At 47.5% G+C, this 14279-nt stretch overlaps 1 protein-coding gene across 2 annotated transcripts in view; it reads right to left on the bottom strand.

The window, feature by feature from the left end:
• Positions 1-1531: 1531 nt before the first annotated feature.
• Positions 1532-14279, bottom strand: part of LOC135819539 (uncharacterized) — a 28178-nt gene continuing 15430 nt past the window's right edge. For both annotated transcript variants that reach the window (XM_065332765.1, XM_065332766.1), the window contains 13 exons: positions 13556-13814; positions 12617-12789; positions 12145-12257; positions 10790-10903; positions 10171-10295; positions 9017-9094; positions 8114-8188; positions 7769-7835; positions 6392-6435; positions 5927-6038; positions 5576-5658; positions 3868-3998; positions 1532-2888 (listed from right to left, as the gene is read on the bottom strand). In XM_065332765.1, the coding sequence (XP_065188837.1) occupies positions 2669-2888; positions 3868-3998; positions 5576-5658; positions 5927-6038; positions 6392-6435; positions 7769-7835; positions 8114-8188; positions 9017-9094; positions 10171-10295; positions 10790-10903; positions 12145-12257; positions 12617-12789; positions 13556-13814 (1594 nt within the window). In that variant the 3' untranslated portion in view covers positions 1532-2668. The remainder of the gene's footprint in view (positions 2889-3867; positions 3999-5575; positions 5659-5926; positions 6039-6391; positions 6436-7768; positions 7836-8113; positions 8189-9016; positions 9095-10170; positions 10296-10789; positions 10904-12144; positions 12258-12616; positions 12790-13555; positions 13815-14279) is intronic.

Genomic DNA, 14279 nt, shown 5'->3' with positions numbered 1-14279 from the left:
CGTTTGTGACATATTTTTACCCGTTTGTGACATATTGTTACCCCTTTGTGACATATTGTTACCCCTTTGTGACATATTGTTACCCCTTTGTGAGTTTGCCATCAACAGTTCACGGCAATCGTCCACTGATCAGAGCCCGTTCTTTTTGAATTACGGAACTGACCCCCGGTCACCCTTTGGTCTACTTGCACGGGGTGGGGGAGAGAATAATCATTCTCTGGGGATTCAGGCAAAAGAAGATGCCCTAAAGATGGCAAAGGATGCCGTGCATGCAGTCCAGGCCCGTCAAGCTATGTGTGCAGGCAGAGGCCGACAGCCTGGGAATTTCAAGGTGAATGACTTAGTCTTGCAGCTTGGTTTACAAGGATTCCCTGGTGACCCCCGAATGTCGTATCCAACCATGTCCTAAACTCCGACCAAAATGGTATGGCCCATTCAGGATCACTGAACGAGTGGGCCCAAATGCATTTCTTTTGGATCTCCCCAGCCCTATACGCCGTCACCCTGTGTTTAATATTACAGCATTGCGTCTCTATACAGAAAACTCCATACCTGGACGGACTCTACCTCCGCCCCCACCAATGACTGTCCTCGATGGGCATATCCGGTACATCGTCGAGGCCGTCACCAGCCATAGAATGCGAAACCGGCAACGGCAATACTTGATTCGTTGGAAGGGATACACCAATGCTACTTGAGAACCTCTCGAGAACCTACTGGATGAGTCAGGTAAGGCGATTGTTCCTCTGCGGCAGTATCTGTCGGCGCAGAATCTGCGTCTCTGGCCTGATGAAGAGAATTGTGTAGGGTTGATTATTGTGGCGTCGTTGAAGGTATCATTTGAAGACTTTGGCATAAGCATAATTTCTGCAGTTTTATGCCTAGTTCCTTTCTTGAATAGACAGATTTCAAGTACGGTATGGTATGAAGGTATGTAATGATTACAAATTTTTATTTGGTTCACCCTTAGTGGTTTCAGAAGTTATTGCAACTCTTTATTTTCTTCGACGTGTCCTTGGATTCTCTTCTTGCATCAGTATCATTTTTAGTGTTGTATTGGCTTGAGCACAACTTGAGGAGGTGGATGGTGCAACAGTTCTCACCTCATGCCTAGCACCCAAGGTGCACGCTACGCTGATTACCTGCGTTCACACATATTCGTCATATAATTATAACGTGTTGGGTTAGCTTGATGAAGATGATTATTCCTTGGAAACGCCCTTTCCGTTACATAAATAGCCCCAGTAAATTTTAACACATATGTCATGTATGTCACGCATGTCATGTATGTCATGCATGTTATGTATGTGTGCAACCGAGGAACAAATACACGGGCAAGAATCTTGAATTGGTACAACCCAAGCCGGCTCCAGCACTCATGCATTGGGTTGTAATGAGTTAAACTTTTATGCAGTCACATCCTTGTGGGTGGTGTCTTTCCTACGGATGCGTTAGAGTCGGCCTCCAGCCGAGTCTCATGCGAACCGTGGATTATTTCCCCTTGATAAGCTTCCTTCCTGTCTCCGAGAAATGAGTCACATGCAATGATTTATTCAGAATGATATTAGATCATGATCCAAATATTTCGGCCTAAGTCACAATTATTTTTTCAATGAAATATCAGAGAGATTGTGATAGATTGAAAATTGTTGCTGATAACTATGGGATGAAAACACGACACGATGGTCCGTGAACAAGATAATAACAGCAGGAACAAGCAAGTATGAGGTCGTGTCAGCAAAGAATTTTGATTGTTGCACGTCCATGGTCCATCCAATGTTGGCTTCGCATCACAATGAAAACTTATAGCATTGCCCACCGTATAGTGTGTGTATATACACCGGAGTGTATGTGGGCGGATTTTGTGACACCAATAACGGCGCACTTGCAATATGTCCCTAGATTTCACAAATTATAAAATTGAAATTGATTCGCGGAAAATTCCCGCCATCAGAAATAGGATAGGATGAAATTTCACGGAAAGTTGTAATAAGTAAAATGAACGTGCACAAGAATTGACCGGGTTCTAAAATGATAGTCAAACATCAATAAGTGGTTAGGTGGATATGAGCAATTTTTTTTGGATGCATGGGCCATTAGGCATCATGCTGAAGACATCATCTTCTCAAGAAACAAGGAAAGCACACTTTAAAAATTAACGTCAGTGGTATCTTAATGGCAGTAGTCTGCATGGGCTGGTCAGGCACCTCCTACACACATGCAGGCATGTGCGCAGGCCACACACACGAACGCGCCCACACTCATACACACACGCGCGCGCACACACACACACACACACACACACACACACACACACACGCACGCACGATAGTCTGCAGTGATCCGCAAACCAGCCCTGTTTCACTACGAACACCTCCCTGCGAACATGCCATGCCACACGTCCATCACTGCCGTTAGTGCAGTGGCTCACACACGGGTGATGACTGCGAGAGAATAATGATGCATAGCATACCCACAGTCATCACTTCCAAGGTATGCCGGTGAGCGGGAACTGCTGGTGGCGGTGACACTCCAGTCCGTGGGAGTCCACCAGAACTTCAACAACAGCCTGACTGGTGTGGAGAGGGAGCTACTCATACTTGCCTTCAATCATAGAGGCCAGGCAATATACCTTCACACATAGAGGCAGCATGCCCTGACCCAGGCTTTATAACTCCGGTGGCCAGAATATCATGATGGGCAGTGATATGTCACTACTCTGGTCGTCCGCCTTGCCACCCGAGACCTGACTCTGGCGACGTGACCCCGGCGAGCTGGACATGGTTGCCGTGGAGACCGAGGGCCTCGCACCCAGACCGGTCATGGTACGTGGGTGAGAGAGCCCGGTCTTTGCGGCAACCGAGTCCGAGCAGGGCCGCACCTGAAAGCTGTGTCCAGACGCAGTCAAAACACACAGTCACAGCCACATCCATGTAAACATACACACCCACATGACCACACATCCATGCACACACACACACACACACATACACACACACACATGACCGGATACACAAGCACGCACATAAACACATGCATGCACACACGATTGCACACACGCATGCACGCACGTGCGCGCGCACACACACACACACATGCACAAGCACACACACACTGCACACACACACACACACACACACACACACACACACGCCCGCCGCACGCGTATGCACACACATAGAGAACAAGTTTTGATCAGGGGCAGAATAGAACAAGCCGCCAGGGAAATGGATTTCTGAGTGGGTGGACTGCATCAATGCAGTATATTATCTTTCCCTACATTCCCAAGATCATGTATAACTTTGCACAACGGTAGCAACAGCTACTGGAACAGTGCTTCATTTGTGTTACGCACAGTGCAGCACCGTCATTCACAGAAAAGACAAGACACCCGACTAGAAATTGGCTACCGCTCAGAGCTTCATGCTTGGCATTACCTGGCTCAAGATTGCTATTTGCATGGAAGTCTTTGTTCATCCTTCGCAGGAGACAGATAGAATGGGATTTTCTAAAGTGGTGGGAGGTGAGTAGATCAGATCCACCACCAAAGTGGTCGCAGACCGGAATATCCCATTTGCTGCCCGTAACAGTCTTAGCAGAGATCAATCCAGAGTTGTTTCTTCTCTCCCATTTCCGACTACAGTCAGACCTCGCTTATCCGGTCCTCTTTTATCCGGATCCCTCGCCATCCGGAAGAAAAATCATTGGTTACCGATTTACAGCATATGCCATGCATACATACAGTATAGTATGTGTGTTCGATTATCTGGTTCCCTCGCCTATCCGGATATTTTTGTGGAAAACCGTTGTGTGCGGTTAAGCGAGGTCTGGCTGTAGCTTCATGCACAGAATACAACAGTACCTCACCTGACAATGTTCTGACAGCAGACGTCAGAGTCGATAGTGACACTGAACGTGTCCTTCAGGGACGTGGCTACAGCTTCCACGTGCGCCACGTGAAACGACGTCGCCTCCGGCTGAATGCCTCCACGCAGACTCTGGAAACAGAAAGCAAGAACAACAGTTAAGCTACTCAGCCAGAGCTGCTGCTGTTTCAGGATTGGACTTGACAAGTTTGCACCAACGTACTCACACCTATTCCCACCTCACCAACCCAGTACCCTACTGGCACAAGGTATACTGTCAGTCGTCTCATGTTCAACACCAGACCTACTAGCAGCTATCAACCAGGCACGTCAACGCTCCAGGGAGAGGTTACCGTAAAAGTCCGTAAATACGTACCTGCCCGAAAGAAATACCCCCTTCATACTTTTGGCTCTGTCTGTTGAAGTCAAGTCAAGCCAGATAAACATACTGCCCGAAATAAGTACCGGTACGGTGCGCACATGCAGCACGTAGCATGTACATCGACATGAAAATGACTTCTCCACTACACACAAGTCAGGTCCGAAAGTTAGTTCGTGCTCGAAAGTCAGTACCTGCCCGAAAGTTAGTACGGGTGTGGTCCCCAAATTCGAAAGTAAATACGTACTTATTTACGGACTTTTACGGTACATTGAGAGGATTGTAGGTTTTGCATGTGTCTACATCCTCTTCCACACAGCATGGATAACCTGAACCTCCCTGCAACACAGCAGCATAGATGGCCTGAACCTCCCTTCAACACAGCAGCATAGATAGCATGGACCTACACATGAATGAGGAAGCCTATCTCGCACGCCACAATGTACCCCACCACTCCAGCCTCCCACACCCAATGGACAGAGAGGGAGGGGGTAGGGGAGGGGAGGGGAGGGAGGTCCATTCGAAGTACAGTACAGTCCAATGAGATCCGATTGCGCAACTGTACAGGCAGAAAATTTCGTCGGTCAATAATTTCGTCCAACTCCACAAAGAAAGGGATTTCGTCCGGTTGAAAATTTAGTCCATGGACTATATAAACAGTGTATTGAAACGCTGTACAAATCGACATTCGTCCGCCATTTAATTTAGTCCCAAAGCTCCTTGGACGAAAAAGACGAAATTAAATTCCAGACGAATATTTCTGCTTGTACAGTATACATGGGTGGCTGTGCTGAGCCCTAGACCTGCAGACACTGTAATGGGAGCTGGGACAACGCTGTAGTTGCCAGGTATCTACACTCAGCATACCTGCCATCTATCTACAGCTGTCGTGCACTGTTTGGCGTCAAAAACCATTGAACTACTGTGAAATCTGTCTAAGACGACCAATCAAGAGCCCTTCAAAGCGTGGATTTTGTAACACGGTGGCCTCCTTATCCAGGGTTACTTGACTGGACATAGCACCCCTTGGTCCTTGTTGCAGTGGTTTTCTGGGACAGGTGGTCGCCTTATCCCAGTGGTCGCCTGGACAGGTTTTACTGTACCTAGTCCCCCCCCCCCCCCACACACACACACCCCATGAACCAGCCAGCCTACTGCACCGCTACCCAAACAACTCCACAAGAGGATCAATACTACGAGCACAACTGCGCTCTCTCTCTCTCTCTCTCTCTCTCTCTCTCTCTCTCTCTCTCCCTCCCTCCCTCCCTCCCCCTCTCTCTCTCTCATAAAATGTGACTAGACGGCTACTCGTCTTTGCAATGGTGCTTACCTTCTTGAACATGCCACTACCGGAGCGGCCGGTTCCACGGTTTGCCGATGAGTCTGTCAGTGTCATCTCCAGTCCAAGGGATTCTAAACAGAGAGAATACCATCAGCAAGCGCAACAGAAAGAGCTCATCATCACCCATCTTACAACGGATCAGACCGTCTTTTAGGAAAACATACTTTGTAGACTGGGCAGTTCGTTATGCCGAACGCTCACAGAATGCAAAAACTCGAAAGACGAACCAAGAGAGAGTGAGATGGAAAGAGACAGGACATATTTAAGGGTGCACCAAAATGGGAGAAAGAACCTGCTGAACGTCAAATGCCATATGAATATCAATCTGCTCTCACTTACCAATGTTGGTAGGGCAAATGTCACTGGGATGTGGGATGTTCGACAAGCGTAGACCCCAGTACCTTGCAACTGGTAGGGTGGTAGGTCCTTGCAATACTTCATCTAGGCCAACCTGAATAGAGAATGACCAACGCATATGCATGCAAGCATACGGGTGAGTGCATGGGGCCCGCGCGTACACAGTCATGGATACACAAACACACGCATACATACGCACACGTATACACACACGGACACAGACACATGCACACACATGCACACACATGCACACACACACATGCACACACACACATACATACATACACACACACACACACACACACACACATACACACGGAGTGAACAACTACCCAGAAAGTACTACATCATAAACAGAGACACTTCAGAAGAGAATGCATGCATGCCGCATAGGATGAAGAGTTGACCACACGCTGTTTAGAAAACATTACAGCGAACACAGCTTACCTTTTGAACTTGAAGTTTGATTTCTGGCGCTCTCTTCGTCTTGGCTGTATAGGACATAAACAGAACGGACAAGTGAGAAAAGTAAGGCATTGAGCAAGACCGTAGTATCTCTCTTGATCTGTACAGAGTAACATGTGACAGAAGTGTGGTGGGGTTATACAACAACTACATGGCTACACAAGACAGCCCAACATACTACTATTATGTAGAAAGGAAAAGGGCATATGGATACGAGTTAAGAGCAACTCTTAGAATATACGATTGTTTAATCTAGTTAGGAAAAGTGAATTCTGGAGAGGGGGGGGGGGGGGGGGGGGGGGGTAATCGGGGATAGAAAAATAGAAATCCGTAGTATATGATGGAAAAAGAATGTAGTCCGGAGGATACACAATCTACTGTAAAACCGGAAAGTCTAACGACCGAAAAGTTTAACGTTTTTTGTAATTTTGGCATGATAACGTGCAGCAAGTTTAACGATGGCTACCTGGCCACCCAGAACATGCATCGATGTACACGCATCTTTGCACAGACATCTCGAACAGGGTTCACGATAACGTTTCTTCAAGTAACGAAAACCAATTGACCGTTAAAACTTTGCGACTCGTTAGACTTTCCGGTTTTCCAGTAGTCCCAGGGCACATGTTGGATGATGATGATATCAAATATAGCAGAGATTGAAGAATCGATCATTGAATTATTTTATCGTTGCTACTCTTTTTATCAACATTCAGCCTGTATTGTATTATGTCATCCATTGTTACCATTTGTTGGTACTGTTGGTGCTGCGGGTGGCAGTCGTCAGTCAGTCAAGTGTCAAGTTCGGCATGAAGCGCGTGTTCCTCGTAGAAGCAACCAACTTCATCATTTTTTTGGTAGGTCCCAAATGTTGGCACTTTCAGTGGTATACGAGTATACACCACCTAACTATTAACCCATCCAATTCCATAAGAAGTTCACTTCAATAGGGCTTGAAAGTGATGACGTCAGAAGTCAAAATCTAACGACAAATAACGACCTTTGGATCCACTTGAGTCCATTTTTTTATAATGGGTCCATACATGTTTCGGGTGCTTTTCCTTTGCAGCATAGTGACACATCCACCGGTAGGTGTGGGTCCATGACCGGGAGGGCCTAGTCCAATCACTACCAGTGGATATGTCACTATGCTGGGAAGGGAAACCACCCAAACATGTATGGGCCCACACAAAAACTGGACCCAAGTGGATCCAAAGTTCGTTACTTGCCGTTGGGAAAAAGCGGCCCAGCGGTACCGAAACCACACCGGCTACCGGAATTAACTATACACATTGACAGTAATACATGGCTACGTGATACGCTCCGTCACTGATCAGCCTAGGAATGGAGACAAGTCCTCACCGGGAATGATCATCTCCACACGATTCAGGAAAACATAGGTCTCCGTGCGACCGGTTGCATCCGTCACCTGCACAACACAGTCCCGGTAATGAGCGCCGGACAACAGGTGTGAGATCAAAGCGACCATTTAAAAAATAGTCACTACAACGAAAGATGGAAGTTGAATACTCCACTGCAGCCGCATATATGGTGGAAACAAAGTGAAAACTACGAGGTAAACCCAGCACAAACACACAGCTCTCCCATCTATTGTGCTGCTGGTAATTGTCTTGTGTTGAAACAGCCCGCATACTTGTATAACATTCCTGGACCAACGGGCCTTGACAGTGCAGATCGCAGTCTCACCTCGACTTGATACAGCTTGCATTTGACTTCATACTGAGCCTGACGACAATAGCTGAACACTGCATCCGAGATCACCTGCACCCACACAACACATAGCATTCAACAGCCATATACAAAAACATTGAAGGGGCGGTCAAGCGGTGGCCATACTGCCAGCCGTCCAGCCAACAGCAGATATAATGTGCATTCACAGGGTGGTTACATAAACGATATCACCTGTAGCAGGTCGTGGCAACTCAAGAGAGTGTTTGAAACACTTGGACGCTGAGTCTTGTAAATAATTATACAAAGACGGGCCAGGAAGCTGCTGAGCCGTGCAGTCGCGAGTCAGATATTTTCTATACAACGATAGAGAGCAGCGAGTCCAGACGGTATGCTACTACATCATGAGCACAAAGCAGGACTTGCCGAAGCAGTCTTTCATTGGTCTTTCATTGGTCTTTCATACTGTGTGATTGATACGACGGGTACACAGGACATCCTCAGCAGCACACATGCGTTGGCGACCAAGGGAGTCGTCTCGGCCATGGTCTGGACAACCTAACTGGTCCCGTCGTCCGTGTGGAGTGGACTACCTGTGTTCTTGGCACCACTCCATACAGACACCCCAGAGGATGATGTGATCACATGACCTCCATAATTATGATCACATGACCTCCACACTGTGATCGCATGACCTCCATGCTGTGATCACATGACCTCCATACTGTGATCACATGACCTCCATACTGTGATCACATGACCTCCATTCTGTGATCACATGACCTTCATGCCGTGATCACATGGCCTCCATACTGTGATCACATGACCTCCATAGAGTGATCACATGACCTCCATACTGTGATCACATGACCTCCATGCTGTGATCACATGACCTCCATACTGTGCAGCACACTCACTGACCGTTCTTGGTGTGGGTCCTCCACTGTCTGATGTTGCATCATCCAGTGTGTTCAGTATTGCCTCAGAGTCTAATGCCTCCTGTTGGAAAAAGAGGCATAGGAAAAATGAACACGTGCATGATGGGTTAGACTAGCACTTTTGGGACTCGGTCAACTTGATTGATCTATGTGAGGTTGACTTTAAGCAAAGTAAGGCAGACACCATCATTGCAAACAGGTCTTGTCTACCAGCACACCTCACGCCAATGACAGCATCCAGTAATTACGGGAAATTGCCAAAATATTAGTCGTAAGAAATCCTGAGGCTTTTCCCACCATATAAATTACAGAAGTATTACTTGCTGAAATGTTGAAGATGAGTACTAGAATGAAATGACTGATTTTTTAATGGTCTGTACTGTACATACTGTGGCGGACATTGAAATACTTTGAGAAGTCAAGCGGCCAAGGGCCGTAGACCTTACAGCAGGGAGCACTGCTAGTCCATTTTTACAGTTTGTACATGAACACATGTAAGTTACGCGAAAAAGACAAAAAAAAGGAGCAAGAGCGCCGGCCCCGGTCTTCACATCGGTTTTCAACGTCCACAAAAGAATTACGCAGTGTGTGTGAATACAGGAGTCCGGTGTGGAATTTAGAGATCAGGTGGGCAGCACGACCAAGTGAATGTAGATAGGCAAACATTACTTAGCTTGAATGACTGCTCTGCACTTTCACTAGAGGATCAGCAAAACTCAGAATATCACAATACCATCTACAGAACGGCCGGGTGACGAAGAACGTAGTGCCGAAGAACGCACAGGGTAGAATTTCATGAAGCACAGCATAGCGATACACACAAGGCGACTCTATTGCGCATAAACTGTAGTCATGACAATAAGAACGGCCCAGGCTAGGTGGCTGACTCCCTCAGTGTCTACGGCACCCCACACTACTGCACTGTTAGACCAGAAATGTTAACGAACATTTAATTCTATGTAACGAACTTAAAAAAATCTTTCACTTTTGAAGTCGTTATGTACAAAGCGATATGTACATGTACTGTCATTTGCCGGGTTTGACACAGAATTTCACCTCGCTAACCCACAAAATTCCGGAGATTGCTAACTTAAATTGATGTTTAAATATGTGGTCTTACAGTACTGCACAACCAACCTGTGGTAGAACACGTAATGATCCGTGAACGGACAGCATCAGATTACGCTCATACCAACCGTCGAGATGAGCCAGGAACCGACCGAACCACACATCACCTCCGTTCTGCGGTAGCTCGTCGGAACCTGGTAAACGGCGAAGAAAAAAATCCACACACGAAATCATGCACGCATGCATATGCACACACAGACACAGACACACACGCACGCATGCCACCTGCTATTAACACAACAACAAACCACAGAAACACTCCGAGGCTTCGTCATAGGAGGGGGTGAAACTCCAGATTCTGGCAAAAGTGCAAATAAATTGGCAAAATGCGTGCACACGGTCCACACGTGCATGCGATGCAGGTCATTTCCCGAAAACCGGTAGTTCGGGGCTGTAAGTCCGGAAGTAATTCCCCCACCTCTTCTCCTTCGACTTTTAGGTAACGAAAGGTAGACTTACAACTGGTAAAATACGGTACTTGGTCAAAGAAATATATAACGCTCTTGACCTGTAAGGCATAAAATCACGAACTGGCATGATTGTCAGACAGTAGAACTTGCCATTCTTCTTTCTGCAGGGTCATTGCATAGATCCCCGACTACATTATCAGCAGAGCTGAATTCCTCACCTGATGATTCCAGGTCTAACAGTGAGGTCAGCAACTCGGGTGTACCGGCTGTGCGACTAGAGCTGATCGTGGCGCCCTCGTACAGGTGAAAGCGACGGGGAAGCTGAGCAACGCCTGTTGCACAGATAATAAGTACACACAGAATGCATTGATTTCAGAGTCACCAGCCACCTTTTGCGTGGGCGTGTCAAATTTTCACCAGTTGTAGTCTTCGGGGTGCTGAGTCGAATGGTCTTGGTCCGAGGAAGCTGAGACGCTCCCTTCCTCCTTTATTCCCAATCGAACTCGCGCTCTTCCACCGAAACTGGGAGACGGCGCCCTACTAGATGGGGATTTGTATGTAAAATGTCACTAAAAGCGCCATGTCGTTCTTATAAAAGCACGAATGACCGCGAATGGTCCATATGTTGTAGTTTTTTGGATGCTGAGTCGACTGGTTTTGGTCCGAAAAGGCTGCGATGCAGCATTCTTCCTTTATTCCCAATCGAACATGGTTGAACAACTGGTCACGTGCTCCTGCGTACACCAGTCACCTGGTCACCGTGCCTGCAGGGTACAACTTACTAGCCTGTTTGACCTTTTTCGGGTGCGGTCCTGTCACTCGAGTTGAACTCGAGTTGAGCCTTGGTGTGAAAGTTGTCGCCTGCTGGCGCGGTGACCAGGTGATTTGGGCACCCAGGAGCACGTGACGACTTGTTCAACCATGTTCGATTGGGAATAAAGGTGGAACGCTGCATCGCAGCCTTTTCGGACCAAAAACAGTCGACTCAGCGTCCACAAGACTACAATATATGGGCCAATCGCGGTCATCCGTGCTTTTATAAGAACGACATGGCGCTTTTAGTGACATTTTGCATACAAATCCTCATCTAGTAGGGCGCAGTCACCCAGTTTTGGTGGAAGTGCGCGAGTTCGATCGGGAATAAAGGAGGAAGGGAGCGTCTCAGCTTCCTCGGACCAAGACCATTCGACTCCGCACCTCGAAGACTACAACTGGTGAAAATTTGATTTTAGCCTTAACTTCCCCTTTAATCCAGAAGAGTTCCGAACTGATCTCTGGAACACACAATCCAAGTACTTGAGGAAGAGAGTATTTGCCAAAAGACTGGCCTACCCTGGTGCCACAGATCGACAGCTCTTGTCAAGCTAGCTCTTCACAACAGCAACATACAAACACTAGATTGGATGAGCGATGGATACAGTCTTTAGTACGTGGTGCAAGATCCTCTGCACTATTTTTTTCCGAATTGTTTCTCAGAGCAACCCTCCTGACAGAAGATCGGTTGGAGCGTCAGCGTGAATGTACTTTACACAGTGTGAAAGTCATAGTGAATGCCACAGTTGTGACCCCTTACCTCCCACCTGTATGGGCACGGTATCAACCAGACCACCACCACCACCAGCACTGCTCAGCGGCACGTAGTAGAACTTGACGTCGAGGCCTTCGAACAGAAACTTGAACTTGCGCCTACACGACACACGTACACACACAGCAAAGAAGATGTCAAGTAGAAATACACGAGACATCGGGATAAGTGTTTGGGCTTCAGGGAGGAAGGATTGGGGGGGGGGGGGGGGGGGGGAAGGCACAAAGGGGAGGGGAGAGAGGGGCACAAAAAGCCCACCATTCCAAGAGGAAACAAAATAACAGAATTGGCAGGTTGCCTTGAAAATACACTCATGAGCGACAGAGTTTATCTAGCATTGTACTCGCACACATGCACGCGCACACACACACATACTACGCATGTGCTCACACACTTGCTAAAACCCCACAGACACATACACACACAACGTACAGATAAGCAAGAGAGACACAGTGCTGACCTCAGCTGAACGTAGGCTTGACTGACGAGTCGCACCGTGCGATCGTCTCCGGCAAACATCACCTTGACGATGGGGTTCTTGCGGGACATGACGGCCTTGTGCGAACCGCGCCGCTTCAGAATCTCACTGTAGCTGCTGCGCTTGCGAAGCGACGGTGATGGCAAATTCTCAGCCTGCACAGTGACGCACACAATGACCAGGGAGGATGCAGAGGACTATCGGACGAGACAATATTCCTAAAGAATGTCCTCAGAGAATAGAGAGGTTAAGATGCTCGCTATTTCCGACGTGACGCGTAATTTCATATAAAACTCCAAATTTCGACGTGAGCTGCAGGTGACTCACGTTGTTCTTTGAAGCGTGCGCCAAATAACACGAGCTGAACTTTCGCGTCACGTCAGAAATAGCGTGCATATTAACCTCTCTATTGTGTGTGCAGTAAAAGTGCAGGGGCGTCGGACACGCTACGGTCACTATGGTTTTGACCGTAGCACCCTTTGTCCCAGGTACCCTGTGAATTAACAAAAAGGCTCTGATTTTGAGCTTTAAGTTTCGAAATATTTCAGAGGAGACACCCTCCAACCTCACGAGTAAACCGTACTTCAGGTGGCTCACCGTACCACCCTTAAATACCTTCTGACGCTCCTGAAACTGCCACACGGTCGATTTGTCCTGTACGTCGTGAGCGATGCTGCGGCTGGCCAATAGCACTCCGGGAAAACAGCAGGAGAGAACTCACATAATGTATTTTCCGGAGTATAGGCCGCACTTGAGTATAAGCCGCACCCCCAATTTTTGTCGCCACTAAATCCACACATCCACCCTATATATCACCGTTGATTTGATCATCAGAGTATAAGCAGCAACCACCTTTTTAAGGGGGGGGGGGGGTTGAGTGTTCGAAGTGTGGCTTTTACTCCGGACCAATACGGTACTCACCTTGTCTAGGCTTGCTGATGACTTTGCCGCCGCCATCTTGCCATGAGAGAAGTCCACCGTGTCGAAATTGAACCGGCTACTCCCGGCACTGCTGGCTGGCCGACCGCTGGTGAAGTCCATGCTGCGCGATGTCGTCATTCCACTGCTCGAGGGCTTCAGCAGTGACGGCTGCGGTGCTGACTGTGACGGAGCGGAGTCGGTGGGTGGACTGCGCAAAGAGCTGTCTGATGAGGTGCTCGACGAGCCGGCAAGAAACTCACTGGAAAAAGTGAAAGCATAAGCAAAAAATCTGTGAATTGTTTGCACATGTCTGCCAGAAATCTCCAACATCAAAATATGACAGGAGTTTTCGGAGTGAGCTGAGCTAGAACATTATGCTGTACAGAGGCTGTGAAAGAATGAAACCATACATGCTCACAATACGCTTTAAAACGGTCTCAGGGCTACAACAATCAATGAAAAAAATAAAAAAACATCCCAATTTTCGGAAAAGGCCATCGAAGAACGAAGAACAAAGAGGCTGTGTACTCGTAATAACATGATCATCATTTAGAAAAAATAGACATCTTGTATGTCCAGTGGCATCGGATAGGTTTAGCGCTCAACATCTACAACGACGTCATTCAAATAACCTCTGGAATATTAGTTTTGCTTCTTTAGTCTTCTCAGCTGGAAACAAAGATCAAGGGCGGGGAGTGTTGGAGAGCAAGCTGGACATGAAAGA

The sequence above is a fragment of the Sycon ciliatum genome, chromosome 6 (assembly GCF_964019385.1).
Source record: "Sycon ciliatum chromosome 6, ocSycCili1.1, whole genome shotgun sequence".
NCBI lineage: Eukaryota > Metazoa > Porifera > Calcarea > Leucosolenida > Sycettidae > Sycon > Sycon ciliatum.
Note: the sequence above shows the minus strand (reverse complement) of the source record. Positions and strands in the feature narration are given on the sequence as shown.